The 20359-nt window shown below is 38.3% G+C and overlaps 1 protein-coding gene across 1 annotated transcript; it reads right to left on the bottom strand.

The window, feature by feature from the left end:
• Positions 1-113: 113 nt before the first annotated feature.
• LOC116200215 (callose synthase 9) lies at positions 114-19906 on the bottom strand. The gene is made up of 52 exons (XM_031531008.1): positions 19685-19906; positions 19175-19379; positions 18960-19057; positions 18343-18506; positions 17485-17581; positions 16943-17053; positions 16743-16865; positions 15913-16002; positions 15086-15183; positions 14859-14976; positions 14637-14762; positions 14054-14130; positions 13869-13947; positions 13457-13585; positions 12791-12893; positions 12530-12653; positions 12209-12392; positions 12039-12091; positions 10410-10470; positions 10226-10307; positions 10029-10078; positions 9516-9602; positions 9251-9336; positions 9101-9125; positions 8395-8489; positions 8199-8280; positions 7879-8039; positions 7684-7804; positions 7256-7353; positions 7051-7141; positions 6793-6953; positions 6587-6696; positions 6349-6483; positions 5606-5674; positions 5355-5532; positions 5126-5240; positions 4670-4789; positions 4049-4164; positions 3872-3955; positions 3667-3779; positions 3126-3178; positions 2831-3007; positions 2589-2636; positions 2318-2476; positions 1987-2100; positions 1810-1898; positions 1552-1710; positions 1368-1470; positions 1161-1280; positions 995-1045; positions 725-907; positions 114-579 (listed from the first exon to the last, which is right to left on the bottom strand). The coding sequence occupies exons 2-52, from the start codon at positions 19374-19376 to the stop codon at positions 343-345; spliced, it is 5709 nt and encodes a 1902-aa protein (XP_031386868.1). The 5' UTR covers positions 19377-19379; positions 19685-19906; the 3' UTR covers positions 114-342.
• Between the last annotated feature and the right edge of the window lie 453 nt (positions 19907-20359).

The raw sequence follows: 20359 nt of genomic DNA, 5'->3' as shown, positions 1-20359 counted from the left end.
AGAAATTTTTTTATAATTTGTCACTTTTTTTGGGGGCCCATATCGCTCATTTATTCGCTTAGAGCCCATTTGAAAATTTTCACGAATCGTACGCGTAACATAGGGCTTGTGGTTCTGAGCTTACAAAAGCGGAAAATTCATTAATTTACTTGTCCACAGATTATAAACATAAGATACAACAGATCAGCTTGCGGTTTTAAGTTTAATGCAGCAATCTGTACATGTACATCACCATGGTCGAGTCATATCTAGGCTGCCCTGCAACTAATAAGCCTTCTGAATTCGATAAAGGGATAGGAAAGAACTACATATTCGAGCTCAGAAGAAGTTCGAGTGGTATGTTCAGATCCCAGTGTTGGGGTTGTTCCCGGCAAGGATGAGCGAGATCTCCAAACCTCGACTGAAAGCTTGATTGAACATAAGCCGAGTCTGGAATGTTGAGACGAATGGGAACCAAGAGAACAACGCGATTGGAATGAATATGATCATTCCCATCCCCGCGTCATACAGCCGAGCTATTGATCGGATGGATTTCCAGAGACCGATCCTCTTCATCAATGGCTTCCAAGCCGAGGCAATCTGCAAAATCATATCAATTTATCAAACCCAAAGCAATACTCAAATGCATCTTTTAAGAACTTTGTTCCAAATTCAAAAGTTCTTAGGTTAGAGTAAGAATTGAGTGCACAGCTCATACTGATTTCGTTTTAAAGGAAAGACTTACGGAGAGGATTCCCCATCCTGTGGGCACAAAGGCCAAGATGCAAGCAAATATGTCGGGCACTGACAGATCAGTGAACACCACTGCGATGGCTAGACCAGCCAGTGCCATCAGGAAGGAGAGGCCTTGAATGAAACGAAGGAGAAGTTGAAAGTTGACCGACACCTTCTGGCTGAAAGTGAAAACCTGCAGTGATACTCGTAAACATTACTACCATGCATCATATTGAAGACATGAGTTTATATAATCGGTTGTCAGAGAATGGTTGCGCACCTTAAAAAGGACTATGAGAACTGCTAGTACAACCCAAGAGAGACCGTAAACCTGCACAGAAATTTTAGATTTGATAAAACATGTCAATCCAGTTTATCAAGTCTAGAAATTGATCAATAATGTCACTAACAGGAGCATCAAACGGACTCTAACAGGAAGTACTTACAGTCAATGATGTGTCTGATCCTTGAACATTCAGCTTGTACACAATACCATACTGGAAGATGAAAAACCGGAGACTCAGGATAGTCTCCATCACCCTTCCGCGTAAGTTTCGAATATGCACCTGTACAAGCAGTTTATCAAGACGGTCAACTTTGCATTCTAGACTATTTTAGAATGAGGAATAATACTGACTCGGGGAAATGGATACCAGTTCTTCATCCCACCAAGCTTCCCAACTTTCTTCACCCTTTACTCCGATTCCACCTCTGTAAAGTAGCCAATTCGTCCAATCCCTGAAATCTTCCACCGTCCTGAGAAGAAAACAGAATCGAAGAAAGATTATAGTATGAAATGGCCCAGATTGGAATTGTGTCTATAAGTTCAGAGATTACTTCTGCCATTCGAATCCCGATGGATTGAACAGGTATGGAGCAAAGAGCCAGGAAAGGGCCATGAACCAACTGCTGATTGAGAGAAGAATGTATGACAATGCACCACCTTCATTATATCCATATGCAAGATACACCACCAACAATAGCACAACCTCCAACCTGCCGAGCAAATCAGCCAAAGGGCATTTTCAGTAAAATCTTAAAGCATGGTGTGTGGAAGTGGGTATAGGTGTATGAGAAAGGGAGACAGAGAGAGACCCTTTCACGAAGTGGCTGCGCGAGTAAAGTCTGTAGTTCTCAGTGAATTTGATATGACGGACCACGAACCCCCTACCAGTGGCTTGATACTATGAGAAGAAAATTGATCACTTTGGTAAAACTCCACGAAATGCTGGAAACAGAAGGAGGAAAAGAAAAAGAGAGCAGAACACAGACCCTCGCTCCACCATGAAGAATAGTCCGGCCAAAATAATGCGTTTTTGTGCCCAATGAGAATGTGAAGAAGACAGAACAAAGCTGAAACTGCATGGTTAGGAAACTGACGAGAGCCTGCAACAAGATTCAAAAGAAAGCAGTCCAGAGGTTAAAACAGAAAGATTACTATGAAATTGGAAATAAAGGATGCGATAAATACCAAATCATTACAAATATTTGTCCCCCAGAAAAAAAAGGAAAAAATAATAAAAGAGCTACATCTAGATGAAGATAAATGCACCTGCTGCAGAGAATAAACGAAAGAAATGCAAAGGTAGGAGAAATAGCTAACCTTCAAGAAACCTTGCTCCAAAATAAAACCCAAAATCATGGGCACAGCCGTGAAGATACCAATTTGCAATAGAAACTGCGTATTGATGGCAGCACTTAAGGCAGTATTATCCATTATTTGAGCTCTTATTGCAATTGTTTCACCGACCCCAGATAGTGCCTGTGAAGAACTACGATTTAGTGCAAGTTATATATGATAACATGACAGGTAATTCACTTTGTTCTTATCATTATTTCCCTTTATTTTTTCTTTAAAGTTGCTTGCAACTCACCAAGTATGCCTTCCCGTACAGAAAGAAGTACACAGTCAACACCGTCAGCTGCGAAACATCAACAGAAATGCTCAATTAGAATAGTCACTCCGCAGAGTCACTGAGAAGTATTAATAAGTTTCTCAATCAAACCTTCTAGTTGCTCCTTTTATAAATTACTAGCGAAACAATATTTTGATTTTCAGAAGGTGGTTTGAGGCTCAAGAATTTTAGCTGACACTTGTGATGTCAAAAGAGCATACCATAGTGCAGAAATAGTAACCAACAGTGGTGAAGTAAAATGACATCATTCGGAAGAAATCAAAGAGCTGCCCCAGTCTGTAGACGTCTCGGCTTAAAACCTGTTCCCCATTACCACCAGCAACCTTCCCTTCAAATAATGCTATCTGGTTGAGGCCAACATCACGTCCTTTCCCAACCTGAAAGTTTAATAACACATAAATATATGACAGCATGCTTATATGTAGCCACAGAGACGAGCAAACTTATCACATGACAACCATGTCTTTGGGATGTCTTGTTAGATTGAAATCTTACTTGAATATACTCATGATGAGTGATGTTTCCTTGCCGTAAAGTTGAGTTGAACCCTGCCATTTATTAACTCCATATGGTCAGAGACAAGCGAAGCAAGATTCAGATAACAAGAAAAGTTGGATTATATCTCTCGGAAGCAGCAATCCCCACTTAACAATGCCCAAGTAAATGGGGCAAACAATCACAAACCTACTTGGATAATTTGATCAGATGAGACAGTTATAATTCAATGGCAGAAATTTTGGATGTCTGACAGATGTACCAAACCACAAGCTAAGGTCCATACTACTTTCAGTTCAACGTTAAAGTTATCATATAACTGACAACCAATCACTTGGGACCTACAACTAAAAAGTGAAGCAATTACATATACTATACATAAATCCGTTGCTAAGATAACATAGATTGTACAAGATGAACTAATACAGTGTGAGACTAATCAGGTAATATTACCCCGCTCATAAAACTGCTAATAGAAGTAAAACAACAATTAATGCAGACATAAACAAAAGGAATGATGCTAAGACAAATAATGTGAAACCTGAATAGATATCTTCACTGATGTTGATCACACGTGAGGCCTTGCTTATGCCACCTCGAGTTATGTGGAAAACTCTGTCGAAGACATCGGGATGACCATAGTGCATACGAACCCTGTTGGGTAAAAAAAAAAAAAAAAGTCAAGACACGCAGCTCATTACAAAATTCTCTCAAAGAGCGTTACATGTTTAGGAACAATTGCTTACTTCAAAGGATTTGCAAGAACACGCTGGCCCAGTGTTACAAAGCTAGACTCTTGATTAGACATGAATGAGGCTAAAGACGAGACACTACAGATAATTATATGAATTAGCATTAGTCACATTCAAATTGAAATAAACATTCAGAAAGTCATTATAAACTAATCAGAGTCAGAGATATACCTTCCCGTAAAAACATGTTCTCTTACACCAAGAATCGAAGGAGGACGGATGCCGTGATTGCCATGGAATTCCTCTAATAGATTTCTCATTTTCAGGGCTTCTTCAAAATAATTATCCTGAATTGAAGGGGCAACCATTTATCAGAAATGAATCTGAAAGACGATTCCACGATAAGAGAAAAGGGGGATAATTATAATTTATGAAAATAAATTACAGAAATCAAAACAGGCGCCACATAAGAAACATGAAAAGGGTGTTATAATCCTTAGCATGACCAAGTTGAACCAGTCTTGATAAATACTGTTTAATATATCTGAAAGGATTTTGATCATGTTATAAATCATCCTTTCCTTGGATCAAATAATGTGCTGACAAGCATATCATCATAAATATAACGTGACCACCGTAGTATGCTCAAGATTTGACTAAGCAATTTAGGCTTTTCCAATGAGAGATGCCAAAAGATATCGATCAAGTTCAGTGACTTATTTGACATTTATAATCAACCAGATGAATAGCCATGATAAGATATGATAGATTCAAGAACCAATAGTCAAGGATACCTCTAGCCAAGCAGGAAAGAATGGATGCATCTCCGGGAAAAGATAACAGTATATCTACCTGATTCATGTCAATGGTCTGAACTGCATTTCCACGAGTGAAAACAATAGCATGGTTTTGATTCTCTGGTTTTCCCTCGCCAAGTTTTGGATTTCCAGGCAATTTTATGGAGTAGACTTCCTGAAAGAGAGTAGCAGGAGAAAATACAACTAAGTTTAGAATCATAATTACCACTTCGTGACCTTGGGTCTAGAGCATTAATAATCAGAACCATCAGCCATGATCTGTTGACCAAATTTTCATTGACAGGTATCATTCAGAAAGAAACTATAAGCATTGATCAAATATATTTGACTACCAGATCACAAAAAGCATTCTTTTGTAATTTTACAACAGATTCAGTTGAAAAACGGACTTAAAACTCACTTACTTTCTATCTCTTCATTTTTCACTAAGCAGCTTAGCGCAAATAAAACTGCTACCATCTAACTAGTGGAATAAGAAAGATGAACCTACCATGTCTTTACCATTAACATCTGCCTTCACAAGTTTTGAATAAAATTCTTTGTGGACTTTCGCATCCTTCAAAGTCTCAACCTCATCAATGAATGCGACACGCAATGCTTCATTTCTAAGATATCAACGTAACATTAAAGTTAGCCATATTGAATATTTCAAATGCACAATTACTTGCTCATATGCACAAGTTGGAGCTGCCAGCAAAGACAACTGTTGACTTTGTTACCTTTGCATCAACAGCGCAATATCAGCAGCCTCAGGTTTCTGCTCCTCCTTCTGTTTTCCATATATCTGACAGGTCAGTACATAAGTAAACTTCAAATCTGCTTGAGCCCTTGCTTCAGGAGAAAACTCAAATCCCTGAGTATCAGTCGCATCACCACTTGAAATTGCAGCTTCAATATCTGGAACATTTCAATCAGATAAGAATGCAGAATCCAAGCAAGCAATGAAAATTAAACAGTTGAGCGCACTAACCTCCAGCACCAGCCCTTTCCAGATAGGATTGAAGCATTAGAGCTTTTCTATAGTACATCATCCCTCGAACTGAAAATTACAGGTTAGTCATGGACTGTTCGAAGAAGAGTAAGTCGATCACATTATAAAAACACATTATAATCAAACAAAACCAGGAGATTGCGAAACTTTGAGAAGCAAGAAACTCCTTATAGAAAGAAGACAAACTTACCCACATTCATGAATTTCGTCACAGCATTCATACGGACATACCATGTCGAAACTCGACAATATCTACTCTCACGACATCATAACTTCACCAAGGTCAAATAAATATTGGCTCAAATGACTCTTAAGGACTGCCATCATGTTCTAACATATTTCAAGAATTGCAGGTGTCCATATTAAAGATAATGCTTTTTCAGTAAGAATGCCCTTTCTTGGCAACAAGTGTTTGGAATCCTCTCAAAAGAAAAAAGGCTATGCCAACTGTACACTTGGCAAGTTTCTCCCCAATAATAAGTATGATTACCCATTAAAATATAATAAACAAATGAAAAAGATCCCATTAAACTTAAATAATGAGCAGGGACTGCAACCACAATAAGGCATGAACACTAACTCGCCTAACTTGACTATTTAATCCTGTAAGAAAATTCTTTAAAATCAAGGCACCATTAACATTGAAATGCAAAATAATAATAAACCATAAGAAACAAGCACTGTTAACAAAAACATTAATGTTTTTCAAAAATGAATTGTACCTGTTCTTGCTAATGTTTGTCCACGGTAAGAAGCCCAAAAACGAAGCTCAAGGGATTCATTTGGACTATCAAAAAGCTCAGACTCCAGAGCACTTTCATCGCGCCCAATACGAGCAAGAAAGTTCTTCCACTCATCTACCCAAGATATTAATTTGCCAATTTACAATTACAGCAGCAATATAGAGGGCCAAGATTCCACCGTAGATGGAATAGACAAAGTAATTCCCAAGAAAAATACCTGGAAATATCTTCTGGAGGTAAAACAGAATTGATATTCCATCTTCATTTTTCTTCTGGAGTTCAGACAAGCTATAAAGAACAATCTCGGAATAATATGGGGTAAACACGCTGCACATAAAGAACCAATTACAATGTTATCACCATTAAGTAGCAATTCTAACACATCTAAAACAGAAGAATATAGAGAAAAGCCAGAAATACTGCCTGAAGGATAACATCTCCCTGACTGCTTTGGCTGGGGGCATTTCCATGAATAGTGAGTTAGTGAAGAACTGCAGCCTCCGCTGGGCCTCGAGATTTTTGGGAATATTTGCAGCAGAATCTTTGATTGTTAATAATGAATGTAGCCGTTTGACTTGTAGTTTCTGTAAACAATATGAAGTTATTCAATCCCCCAGCCAAATATAATGAGAAATAGTTGGATACAACAGCACCATTTAAATAAAAGATTCAAGTAACTACCAGCTCTGGATCCTTAGGCCACTTTAAATCTGAAAATAAACGACCTTCATTCCTTGCTTTGGACAACAAATTCCATGTCTCATAGTTTTCCCTGTAAATGATGGTCATAGAAGACTTACCTGAATATATATATATATATATATAAAATATAGAAAAAGGGAAGAAGGATCAAGCAAACAGTAACCAAGAATGATGATGTAAGAACCTCATATTTATTGAAAGCACATCATGCCGCACAACATCATAAAGATCTTGAACAGCCTTCACAGCTCCGTTGTCTGAATCTGGAGTTTCTGCCTCTTTCTGTGGGACAACCATATCAACAGAACTTAAGAAAGGGTCCCAAGAGAAGTAATGTATAATAAAACCACAAACCATACAATCATGAGTAATTTGCATTATTTATCAAAAAACAGTAATTTGCATCCAATGGAAGGCAGAGAATTCCACTTTTCTAAACAGATTCACTCCTTGAGTCCAAACAGTCCAGATCAATTACATCTCTGGACAGATTTAAAACATGCGGGGTTACACTGCTACAGAAGTAACAGATCAGCAAAAAGAGAGTAAGCATAAATACATAAAAACTAACTAATAAATTAAATCAATATAGCAGGTCAGGAGTAGACAAACCAATAATCCCAGTAGTGCTGTTAATCTTGAAATCACCAGTGACAGCTTATTTAGTTTAAAGTCGATTTGGATACTCTTCTTCTTAATGCTGGCTTCAATATCTTCATATATTCTCTCAACCCTGGCGTATGGTAATAATTAGAGCACTCACAACCAATATGAGAAGATGAACTCAGACAGTCAAAGTACACATACCACATCCGTCCCTCTCCCTCCAATATTTCTAGCAGAATATACTTGATGGTACTAAAGCATTCTTCTACAGCATATTTCATGTAATCGTCTCTGCTAATTCTTTCCCAAAGTTCATCTTGCAACTCCCTGTAGTCTGCAGCAATGTCTTTAGCTAGAAATATCTGCACAGATAGTCCAAAGGAAATATTAATCGAATTTCAAACCTTCTGAACGATTAAAAGAAAATAATGCAATCTGGAAAGAAATGCAAAATAAAATTATGGAGCAGTCAATAACTTGGAAAGAGCAACTGTAACTGAGCGAAAAAGTGACTATCTAACCTTACTACCAAGAAGAAAAAGCGGCCATTGCACCAGAGGCAGTTTGGAAGAATTTTTAGGCATCAGAAGTAACTCCATTTCCCTATAACAAAGGAACACGCGAAATATTGAGTATGCCAAAAGAAATAATAATGAAGGATTCTTGTGCAGGATGATCAAGCATATAGCATAATAAAAGAGGTGTTCCAATACTCACAGATTACTTATATAATCTTCTTCCCTAAGGTTTCTGACAATTTCATTCCAGAATGGAGAAAATCGGGCAGCATCCACTTTGCTTGTTTCCACATCCTTCACAGAATAAAAAACCTCTCTATCCATGAGTTGCTCAAGTATTTTTGTCCCGTCCCACCACCCCCCCCCCCCCACCCCCCAAAAAAAATGCTTGCTCTACATGACTACAAAGTCATGCAGTTTGAGAGGCACTAAACAAAGGATCAGACTATCAACAAAATCTCTAAACATGTGATAATCAGGGTCTCTGACTCCATGGAGTAACGAATTTAGATCCTTATCATGATCATGATTTTTAATAATGAATTTCTGTTGATATTAGAATGTAACCAAGAAGTGATATACTAGAATAGTAAATCTTTATTAGATAAAGAAAAGAAGGGAAGAATAATTTTAACCATCAGCTATCTTATTTATTCAAAGCGGACAGTCCATTGTCTACATAATGGGCTTGAGATTAATTAAAGTATTACTCAAAATTCATGCTTTAAGAAAGAGAGGGGCAGGAAAAGCCACTATATATCAGACAATACGGAAGAAGAATTTTTCAGACATAGTTGTGTTAAAAAGCTGTGTCCACCCAGCTTTGATAAATAGAGATGTAAACATGTGTGGCTGTGTGCACGCATGCAAATGTGTATATATTACATTCTGGAACCATACTTCACCTGATTGCCATAGCGGTTTTTCTCCCTGCACAAAAAAGTTGTGACGGTGTTAAGAGAAAATGATGAACATAGAAATGCCACAATATTGATAAAGAATATGGATGAAGAAAAGAAAAACATCTGCAACTTCAAGGTAGGGAGATGCAAGACCTGCCAGGAAGTGGCACATGAAGATTATCCATAAAACCACCAGGAAACTGTTCAAAATCTCTGTGCACAGATTCCAAGGATCGGATCTACAAAATCAACATGAAAATTCACTTCTTTATAATAGAACAAGTTGGATCAAAAACCAAGATTTCCAGATGGATGAGACAGGATCATAAGAAGTCAAACATAGCCTTAACATGAGATAGAAAGGTGAAATCACCAGAAGAGCAAATAGCAGTAATCTTAAGACAAAGGCAAAATTTACCTCCCCAAGGCGATCCCTTGCTCCAAGTAAAAATCCCCATATAGCAGAGAAGACAGTATAAAACACATGGATGTCCAAAAGATAGATCTGATCAAATAAGGCAGAATATTACGGAAACAGCCCACCGATGTAAAGCAAGTTGATACTGTTTTCTTAACAGTAATGTAAAATGAAATAAGGGCTATCACACACATAAACCCTCAAAGACTAGTTCTCTTGACCCCATTGTAAGTTGGTTCTTGATACCCATGCCACAAAGATCAATTGCCAAATCAAAATACATGTGCGACAACATTTATTATACGATAGCATAGTCACAATCACCCTAGGCAGGAGTTGGTATTATTAAGCCACACCCCTCTACTAGCAGCATCTTCAATTACATAAGGAATCATATCACAAAACTGAAGTACCAGGACATCCCAGAGGTCACCAAGTCATATTCCACAAACATCTAAATGGATATTGAAAAGACATTAGATTAGCACTATCTTGGTTCAGATTCCAACTTACTGCAATCACAGGAGACCATAAGGTAGCAACAGTCAAAGCATTGTGGTTATCTGCAAGTGAAAGCATTTTAAAAGATAAGGAGCGAGACCAGATAATTGTTTTGGGCGGGGGGGAGATGAAGTGAGATAGTTGCTTTGCTCATGAATATGTTGAAATTCAAAGAAAGACATAAAGAGGACAAAGATAACAAGTCCTACTTTTAGATACAAAATCATGCCATGAATACGCAATGTTATTCTGCTCCACTATAATTCTTGTTGGTTCCACCAATGGCTTGATCTGCAGAAAGCAGCAGCGTTATGAAACGGACATAAATTAAAAGTAAATAAGAGATGGCTGCGTAATGTCATATAATACAAACTAAAGTGAATCATAGCCAACCTGGAGAAAATATGCAAAAGAAAACTTTGCACTCAAAATGACCACCCAAAATATCATGTACCTGCAGTTCAGATACGTCAAAAACATTTTAGGTTCTTTTAAGAGCTCTTAACCTCATTGTCAAAATTGCAAAGGAACAGTCCCAGAGAAGTTTATGCACAAATCACAAGCTCATCACCAAAGCCAGCAAAAGTCAAAGTCATAACAGTAGCCGATAAGGGTTGAAAAAGGGATATGCAACACTATCATATGATTCAACTTAAGTGGAAGAGTAAAACAGCAAAATGCATATATGTGTAAGGGATCTCTATAGGATTAGAAACTTATTAGACTCCAATTTCCAATAACATTAAACCAAGGGAATCGTACTTCAAAATATTGTAGGATTGTATGAATATATCTGTATATAATATTTATATATATATATATACAGGCCCACTTTAATCAAACAAGAAATTCTAAAAAAAATAAAAAGAATGGAACCGATTCATCTAATTAACCAGGTAGCCAACCTAAACCAATTTGACATTTTCTAAACAGACGCTCCTCGTTTTCCCCCACCCCCAAACAATTTATAGCATTACTAACCAAAAGAATAAAGTCAGTAATCTTTGCCAAATTTTAACCTGAAAGATTAGGTTCCATTAGAAGCTGCTAACAAACATCGGAAGGAGAAACAACAAATGTACAATGATCTAGTTACACTCAATGATGTGACAGGTATTCTATCATCTCCAAGATCACATGAATTTCCCAGGAATCTCCCTGACTATACCATATATTCAAAAGCCAAACCCATCTTTCTGTGAAAGGAAAATCAATAGTCTCTACCCATCAAAAGCTATCCAGTCATCTTTGACATCCTTCATTCATTACACATCACTTTGAATTTCCCTTTTAATTATCAGTCTACAAATTCAAATTAACCTAGAAGCCCAGAGATCAGTCCTTCCCATAACTATCCTCCTCGATCAGTTAGAAGAATTCCAGATTTCAATGAAGAATAGGCCACTGCTTGCAAACCAAAATGCTTTTCTTCCTTATTAGTCTTTCCATACCACTTGAAACTATATCATCTAGGACCCTCAACTCCAACTTCTTGTTCTGCTTGGTGCTTCAAGCGAGCTGGCAATTTTGGATAACATCCTCTATTTAAAAAAAAACAAAAAAAAACTCCTGCTTAACATTCCAATTTCAAATCCTCTCCTTTCCTCATCTTCCTATTCTTCCTCACCATATCCTCCTTCCCTTAGTCTCCAAAAATGTTGACTAAGCTGTTGGGTGCACATCAGAGAGACATCTCAAGGGCCTAATAAATACTTTCTGAGGTTGCCGCCTACATTGTGGCACTACATAGAAAGAGCTGCTCCCTTTTCTTCAAGAGCACAAAGCAAGCTCTCTTTGATGCCAAGTACTTTTTATGATTTTAATTACGACCATTTCAACCACCATTTCTTCATTATTTATTTATTTATTCTTTGAATGGGAAGTAACCGCTAAATTTTGTATTATCTTTATGCACATTCTCTATCATTAAAAGAAAATAAAAGACCTGCCAAGTGAGCTAATAGAAATGAGATAAAATAAGAACAAAAATATAATCTAAGAGGAAAAGATATCTGCATATACTTGATAAAATCTCTGTTCCTCTCATACATGTCACGTCCAACATAGTACCGTTCCTTCAAACAAAAAATATGAAATTGATTAAATATTGAACATGTGGATGAATAATAAGAATCCATAATGGAGATCCAATAATTCACTAAAAGCCACAGAAACTTATAATAGATGAAAACCTGGCGCATCCATCTTAGAAAGCGTATCACCGGCCAATGATCACATTGATTAGTTAGACGATGGCAGAATGGTATGCGCATTAGGAAACTCAGGAAAAATTGGAGACTGGCGTAGATGGCTATAACAATCACGCACAACCTATAAACAGCCGAATCTGAAGGATTCGGTTGCTGGAGAGCCTTCCTGAATAAGGGCATGTAGGGGGGGAAATATATTACTAAAAAAGAAAAAGTGAGCCTTCAGATTTGCATTAACAATGCCAAAAGGCAAAAGGAAATCGTGGAAAAAAGACATATTTAAAGAAATCAAAAAATACGTACACATAAAGGAAAGAAATGAAACCAGAAGCAGCGCTGAACCAAAGGGAGCGAAGAAAAATGCGAGCAATTGCCAAGCGCCTTGTCGTAGAATATGCTCCATACATCATAATAATGTCCAGAACACCTACGTCCCAAAAGATAACTATATCAGGTAAAGGTCATGGCAGAGCATGGAAAAACTTCACGAAATTCAACTCTTCTGCAGAAAATAAGTATGACATGCCGATATAAACAAACCAAACTGAACAAGATAAATCATACTCTCAATAAATTTCATGATGACAAATGTAGGACCAAGGCTGAGAAGCTCCCGCAATGTCTTCGAGTTGAAATTACCATTATTGAAAGCAATTACAGCAAGGCCCTATAGAGAGAGAGAGAGAGAGTAAATGGCCCCATATATATATATATATATAATATAATATAATAAAAACAAAGCAACAATAGAAAAAAAATCCTCCTCCTGATGAATAGAAAAGCTTGAGATGTACACTGAGTCTTCAAGATGGAAATAACAAACTACTGCCAAAAAGTAGCCTCTAAGACTAAGCCATCTGTGCAATTTCTAGCACTCACAAAATCAACACCTTGCCCAAAAAACGTGTCAACACAAAAAATGAAGACTTGGCCCTCATCCAATTTCATCAAGAGGTGGGAAGATTTGAGAGGAAAGGGAGGAAATAGTAAACACGCAATTTTAAAAGCACAAGTGAGAGAGAGAGAGAGGGAGAGGGAGGGAGTGGGAGGGGGACGAGGGTGTGGGAAGGGGGCGAGTGAGAGACTTGAAATGCTCCCTTACCAGCTTAAATAGTACTTTATATGTTGCAACAAAGGCGAATACGTACCCAACCGATGTATTTGAGATCAATGAACTAGAAGCAGCACGAAAGGACATCTAATCAAGCATTTTAGAATAGACCTGCTAACCTGAAACATCATAACAAGAAAGATCCAGAGGCGATGGAAACTATGGTAAAGATGAAGAAACGTCCGGTGCTCGACAAATGAAGTTTTCCCCCGGCGCTTGCTTCCAGTTCCACCAGTTTTGAGAAGAAGCTGGGATAAAGGATGAAGCAAATAAAAACATGCTACTATACGTACAACACTAATCACTAATGAACCAAATAGAGCATTGGCAATCTGTTATTTGCCTAAATCATATAGTAACACTCATAATGACAGATCATAAGTATAAGGTCAACTACGATGTAGCTTGAAGTTAACCAACAGTGAAATAAAACTTCTCCAAAAAAGAAATAAAGTTTCAGTTAACCTATGTACTAACTCATAAAAGATAATTAGATTGAATTTCAAACATAAAGGGTTAAAAAAATTGTACCTTTGTGCGTGGCTTTGGCTTTTGAAAAAAGGGACAATTCTTACGCCAAGGCCAGCTAAGTTCGAAGCATCGAAGAGACCTATGAAGCAAGCACTTTTAGTGAAACCTTCATACTACAGATAATAAACAGAAAATATAGCATATATGCCTTCCATCATGAAGAAAGAAAAAGAGGAATAAATTACCAGAAAAACTCATTAAAATCATCATAGTTTCTCCAAGTAGAATGAGGTGCCTTCCCATTGTCATTGTTTGCAGCCTCCTGCATGCTCATTCATCACAGAAGATACATGAGAAGACAAGACATCACCATCATCTGAATTAATAAACTTAACTAAATGATAAAACGGAGATACACAACTATTAATTTTTAAGGAACAATTGCTTATCCCAAAAAAAAAAATTAAGGAACAACATAGAGTCTAATTAACGCTATCTTCCTCCGAATCCCGCAAACAAAATATTCATCCATAAAACATTAAAAAGGATCTGCTCAATTATGCTTCTTTCTATTTATCTGATCTCTTTCACGAGCATGATTAAATACTTCTATTAACTAATATTATTTAGAGTAGAAAAGTGACTAGATCTCTTCACATGAAGAATTTTCTAGAAATAAATCTATAATTGGTTAACTTTCTTGTAGGACATAATTATTCATATTGAAACATTTAAGACATAAATAGCTATACTAATTATATTAGAGACTACAGAAACTGGCGTCATTTTTCGCTGTGAGGACATAGTAGAATGAAAGTTGATGCATACCGCTGCAACAACTTCATATAGAGGAGCAATCACTTGATCAAGAAATGATGCAACAGATTCAGAACTGCAACTATTGGCTTGCTGAGCAACTTGCTGTCGCAATATCTCATCCATTTCCCTAGCCATCTGTGCATCAAATACAGTCCATATAGAAATTACTCAGAAAGGTGATAGTGAGCCCATCAACAGAAAAGGATAAGACTTCTGTGAGGTAAATTATACATGATGAAATATGTAGCAGAGGCACTCTGGCAAGAATCTTATGTTTGCGGCTTCGCCCCATATCAGGAAATACAGCGAAACAAACAGCAATTTCTTCTCCTTAGTAACAGCATCCAAACTGCCAAGTGCAATAAAGTTGATTCAGATAATTGTCAAACACAAATATTAAAAATGGAATACCGTGATTTATCTGATCAACAGGACTAGAATAAACTAATAGTCAGCACCTGCTCCACACTGGTTGAATGCCCAAGTAGCTGCACCACTTAATATAATTATCCAGGGACTTCTGGAATACCCTTTCAACAGCAGCCTTATCCAACTTCTGCAATAAGCTCAAGTTGAAGATCAAAATTACAACAGTCTAAATCTAAAATGGAAAAATGAAAATATCATTAGACTCAAAAAATGCATTCATGCTTCATGTCGGTCAGGGATGGACCCAGGGGGGGAGGGGGGGGAGGGGGGGGGAGGGGGGGGAGCGGCACCCACGGCGAGGGAGGGGCAGTTGCCCTCCCCTAAAATTCCGATGTTCTAAAAAATAAGTATATGGTCCTTCAAATTTTCATAAAATTACTGCTATTCGCCCCCCCTAAATCGGAAATTTTGTGTTCTTATTGCCCCTCCAAGGACCCCTCGAGGTAAATCCTACATCCATCCCTGCTATCGGCGGCAATTCTAGTAAGCAGCTTAAGACCAGATAGACCATTTTTTTCGTTATTCTTGGACACTTGTAATGTCAATTCTGAATTCATAGGCAGGAGCACTTATTTTGGTAATTATGACAATTAGGGACTTAAATCACCCTATATGTACCTACTTCAATGACGCTACCAATAAACAGGCCAAATCCTTGAGGATGACAGCTATATAATAAGAGTTTATTTATTGACGCCCAAAATGAACTCAAGAAAATTTATTGCAACAAATGAGGCCTCTAACTGTCAAAGCAATGAACTAACACTTTGTCAAAAGCCCAAACTTCGATGATAGTTTAACAAATGCTGCAGATCAATGCCTTTTTTTAGTCATAAGATGAGTAATTTCTACTTACTGGATCAGGTACCTCCGGTATGAACAGCCTAGACTGTTCATTTGACAGCAGATGAATGACGTGCTCACGCTGATTGGAGACATTGTCTTTCTGGTAGCCAAATTAATTTAGCATTAGATTTCACATGATAGCAGTTATATCTTAACAGTAGAAAAAAACTAAAAAACCTATTTTTACAACACCAACAGAGACACAGGACAGTAACTATAAGGTCACGTTCAGTATACATGAATGGAATGAAATCGTTTCATAGAGTGACATGAATAGATACAACAAATTTTAAAAATATATATGATCCTTATATCAAAATTAGTAAAAATGGTGGAATAAGCACTACCTAAGTTTTTTGAAGGATAGAATGAGGCCCTCCTAATGGAATATTCATTCAAACTCTTTTAAAGTGACAGTAAGAATAAAGTGAAAGGATGGGACATACATTCCATTCTATTGCGGTGCATCAAATGTGACCCAATATATTCATTTATCAATGTATACAAAAGAGAAGAGAGATGCCAGAAAAGCAATGCCAGTATAAAAGAGAGAGAGGCAGCATCAGAAACTGTGCTGAAATAAATGAGGTGCCTCCAGTACACATCATGAACCAATGTTCAGCCTCAGATCTTTTAGCTATAAGTCTACCCGAGCATCATGCACATATATCACCAGATTAGTTGCAAAGTGTCATGTGTCTCTGACTAGTATTATCTCCCCTGACAAATTCAATATCTAATGTACAACTCCATGACTAGACTCAGTTCACTTTTCTGCTGAGTAACAGAATGTCTAGAAGAGATTTATGAAGATCGCAAAAAATCATGTCATCCACAAACCTGAAATCCGAAAACATAATGAAGAAAATCAAACATGTCTGCATCCCTTGTGGCAGGAATTTGGAAATCCGGGGGCAAGTTTGGTAGGGCTGTGAATCTGAGAGCTGAAATTGCTGCGCGAACCTACAAATGAACAATCCTGATTATACCAAGGTACCATCAACAACAATTAAACTTAAATCCCAGGATAAAACAGTAACCTCTGGAAATGTCACAATAGCATTTGTTGTGCTTGGACCATCCAACGGTATTATGTTATAAGCAATTAGGTCCTCTGTCATTGCTGCATCAGCTTCCATCATTCGTTTCAACTGCAAATATGGCCAACACAGGAATATATGATGAAGAACTCAGATGGAAACTAGCTTTTGATAACAAACTACACAAAGTAAAAGGAGGAGTATTTACAGTTTCCTAAATTAAGGCCCTTGCTTAAGCGAACAAGAAATAACAGACAGACATTATGGCAGAAGTTGATGGAACAATAGAAGCAAAGTTGTGATCTTGATGTGGAAGGAAAACATAATCTAAGTCCGACCCAATACAATTGACCCAAAGCATCGCCAAACACTTCCAAGAAGCACGTGCACCCCACATCAACATTAAGTATAAAAATATTTAGTTGAACAAAACAAACCCAATAGAAGCCAAGTGCCACAAAGGAAGCTCTAATTCAAATCAAAAGAGACATCTAAGAAGCCAGACAGCATCTACCCAAGCCACATTGCAGCTATGAACTAACCTCCTCGGGAATGTCCTCATCCAACTGTTCCAAGACAGACCTTAGAACTTTTAGAGTAGCGAAGACCCTTTTCCTCTTCACTGTCTTCCTTTCCAGTCTATATTTGACAAAAGATAAATCCATCAGTTGATGTTTGGAAGAAAGATCATTTTGCCGTGCATATAAGAAGCAATACTCTTATAAGCAATGGAAACGTAAGTAACTGATAATTTTAAACTATTGTATATGGTAAATCTTGAACAACAATTAAGATGTGCCACCTCTGTCGATTTAGGGACACTGAAAGTGATTCCACAATGGTCACCGTTTCTGTCTTTCAGTCCAAACTTTGGAGTTGCTATTTTCAACCAAATTTTTCTGAATTCCTTTATTTTATTCGACACAGTAACCAGTTTGTGGATGAGTGCACTTGAAGTGGTTAGTCAGGCTTTGAACCTGCGCTTTCTTCTATGATTCTGATCCTCAGGAGAATCCACAGCAGGAGATCCTGAATTTAAAGTTTTCTACAATCTAGACCAGAGTTTCTCTTTAACGAAGACATTCGTGCCTAGATGATGGCTCAAGATCAGCCTCATGAAATCTTACATTCCTCCCAAAGAGGCTCTATCCTGTAGAATGCTCTTTAATGGGACTGTAAGTTTGACTGGTGGCAACCAAGCAACACCAGTTTCGGTTGGTAGGCCAGATATTTGAACACTACCTTCATACTAATGAGATGCATGTGAGTAAAGAGGCGCAAGTAACTTGCACTAAACTACACAATATGGTCAAATTTGTATATACTGTATTATCCAGTATCTCAGGGAAACATCTCAGTCAAAGTCAAGTTAATAAACATAAGAAGCACAGAAAACATACTCGCCAAGGTTCCCGGTATAAGCAGCAGACTCTCTCAATTTCGCTTCCTCTTCTCGCAATTTTACCACATTATTCTTCTCTCTATAGGACTTGTAAAACTCCTGCAGACGAGCAATATCCTGGCTTCTGTCTATGGCTCCAGCTTCCCTCTTCGCTAGCTTTTGCTGAATTTTGTTTGAAGAACCAGAAAATAAAGATGTTACTAATTTATCTTCGACAAGAGCCACAGCATAAGATAAACCGCAAGGTTAGCACAGTCACCAGACTGAGAAAGCAGCATCTACTTATACAGCAATTATAGGTCGAACAAAAAAGTACAGAGAGTCACCAGAAGAACTATTTGAGAGATGCATTGAGCATTCTATATGTATTTTTCCTTGGATATACAGTAGCATGATATAGTTTATAAAAGGTGAGAAGTGCAAGCATAGAACAGCATGTTCGGGATAGAAAATCAAGCACGAGACTTTTCATCAGTCATCGAAGCTTGCCAGAAACTACTACTAATAATACACAGAATGCCTACACCGATTCGGGGGGGGGGGGGGGGGGGGGGGGGGGGGGGGGGGGGGGGGGGGGGGGGGGGGGGTGGAATTCATTCCATCACTAAACCGAACCTTGATTACAGACATCAAGCCAGTCTTGAACTGCAAAACTCCTCTGCCTTCACTATTGGGATCCAGATTCTGGGCTAGTGAGTAAGCATGTTCGCACACTGCAAGAGGGAATAATCTTAGAAGAGCTCGAACCAAATTCACGACCAAAAGCTGTAACAACACGAACAGGATTCTCCAAGAAGGCAAATGTTAAGTCACTAGAGTGCAACACGTACAGATTCTAGCGACATTGGGATCTTCATCTTGAATTTCATCCGCAGCTCTGAGAATTTCATCAATATCCCTATTATTCGCGAGCGAGGATGGTACATTTCCAGCGATTCCAGTGACAGGGCGCCCGTAGACGTCTGTCCCCGTCCTGTCCCACCTCAACGCAGCTCGCACCAGCCTCTCCCATAGATGCTCTGCTCGAGACATCTCCTATTCAACAGAAAAAAAAAAAAACACGCAAGTCAGCTCCACCTGAAACAAAAACCCACCGCACCTCCGTCGAATTTGCCGGAGTGAATCTACAGCTTGTTCGAAAGACTGCAAGCTAAAGGTACGGCCCCGCAGAACCGAGCAAAGAAGAAGAAACATTCAGCTAATAGAGCATTATTCATAGCCTCCCGCAGCTCCAGAGAAGGAAGCGTAAGCTCCATGAAATAGCACGAAACTCTCGAGTTCGCGCCGTGGAGGATGACATGCAGGGAGCAGGAGCAGGAATCGGGAATCACGACACTCACCTGACTCGGGAGATGATGAAAACCTAGTAACTGAGTTGACGAGGACTCGAGTCGATCGGACCTCAAAACCTCTCTTCTTCCTTTTTCTCTGAGCTTTGAAGATGGCTTTTTGAGAGAAAGATGGATCAGCAGAGGAGGAGGAGGAGGGGGGAGAGTGAGGAGACAGGGAGCCGGTAACGGTTAACCGGCGATAGCCGGTGACGGGAAGGGGGATGGGGGACGGTGGAGAGAGGACTTTCGATTGAATTGATCGCGGTTGACGCGGATAAGTAACCTCAGGGCGCCGTGTTATTGCCTCTCCTCCGGTGACTTTTCCGCCAGCAAAAAGTCTTGAGGTAACGGCCGTTACGGTTACGGTAACTGTTCAACAACGTTCCTCTGAAAATATCAGCGCCAATTTAAAAAATATATATTTCCTGAAATTAAGCTTCATTTATTTAATAAATAAATATAAAACCACTTATAGAAGAATTATCTGATTCAAGAGCTGGACCATTCAAAAACATGTCCAGACCGTTAGATCATACCCTAGAGCAGCCTCTAAATGATGTGTTAGTTTGGATAGGCTGCTAATATTATTGATTATGATAATTACTGAATGTAGTGTATTTGACGAATTGTGTATTCACTGTTTCAACCTCAAAACTTGAGTATCTATCTATGTTTAGATGAAGT

This window comes from Punica granatum, chromosome 3 (genome assembly GCF_007655135.1).
Source record: "Punica granatum isolate Tunisia-2019 chromosome 3, ASM765513v2, whole genome shotgun sequence".
Classification (NCBI taxonomy): domain Eukaryota; kingdom Viridiplantae; phylum Streptophyta; class Magnoliopsida; order Myrtales; family Lythraceae; genus Punica; species Punica granatum.
The sequence above is the reverse complement of the archived record's forward strand: the minus strand, read 5'-3'. Positions and strand labels throughout refer to the sequence as shown.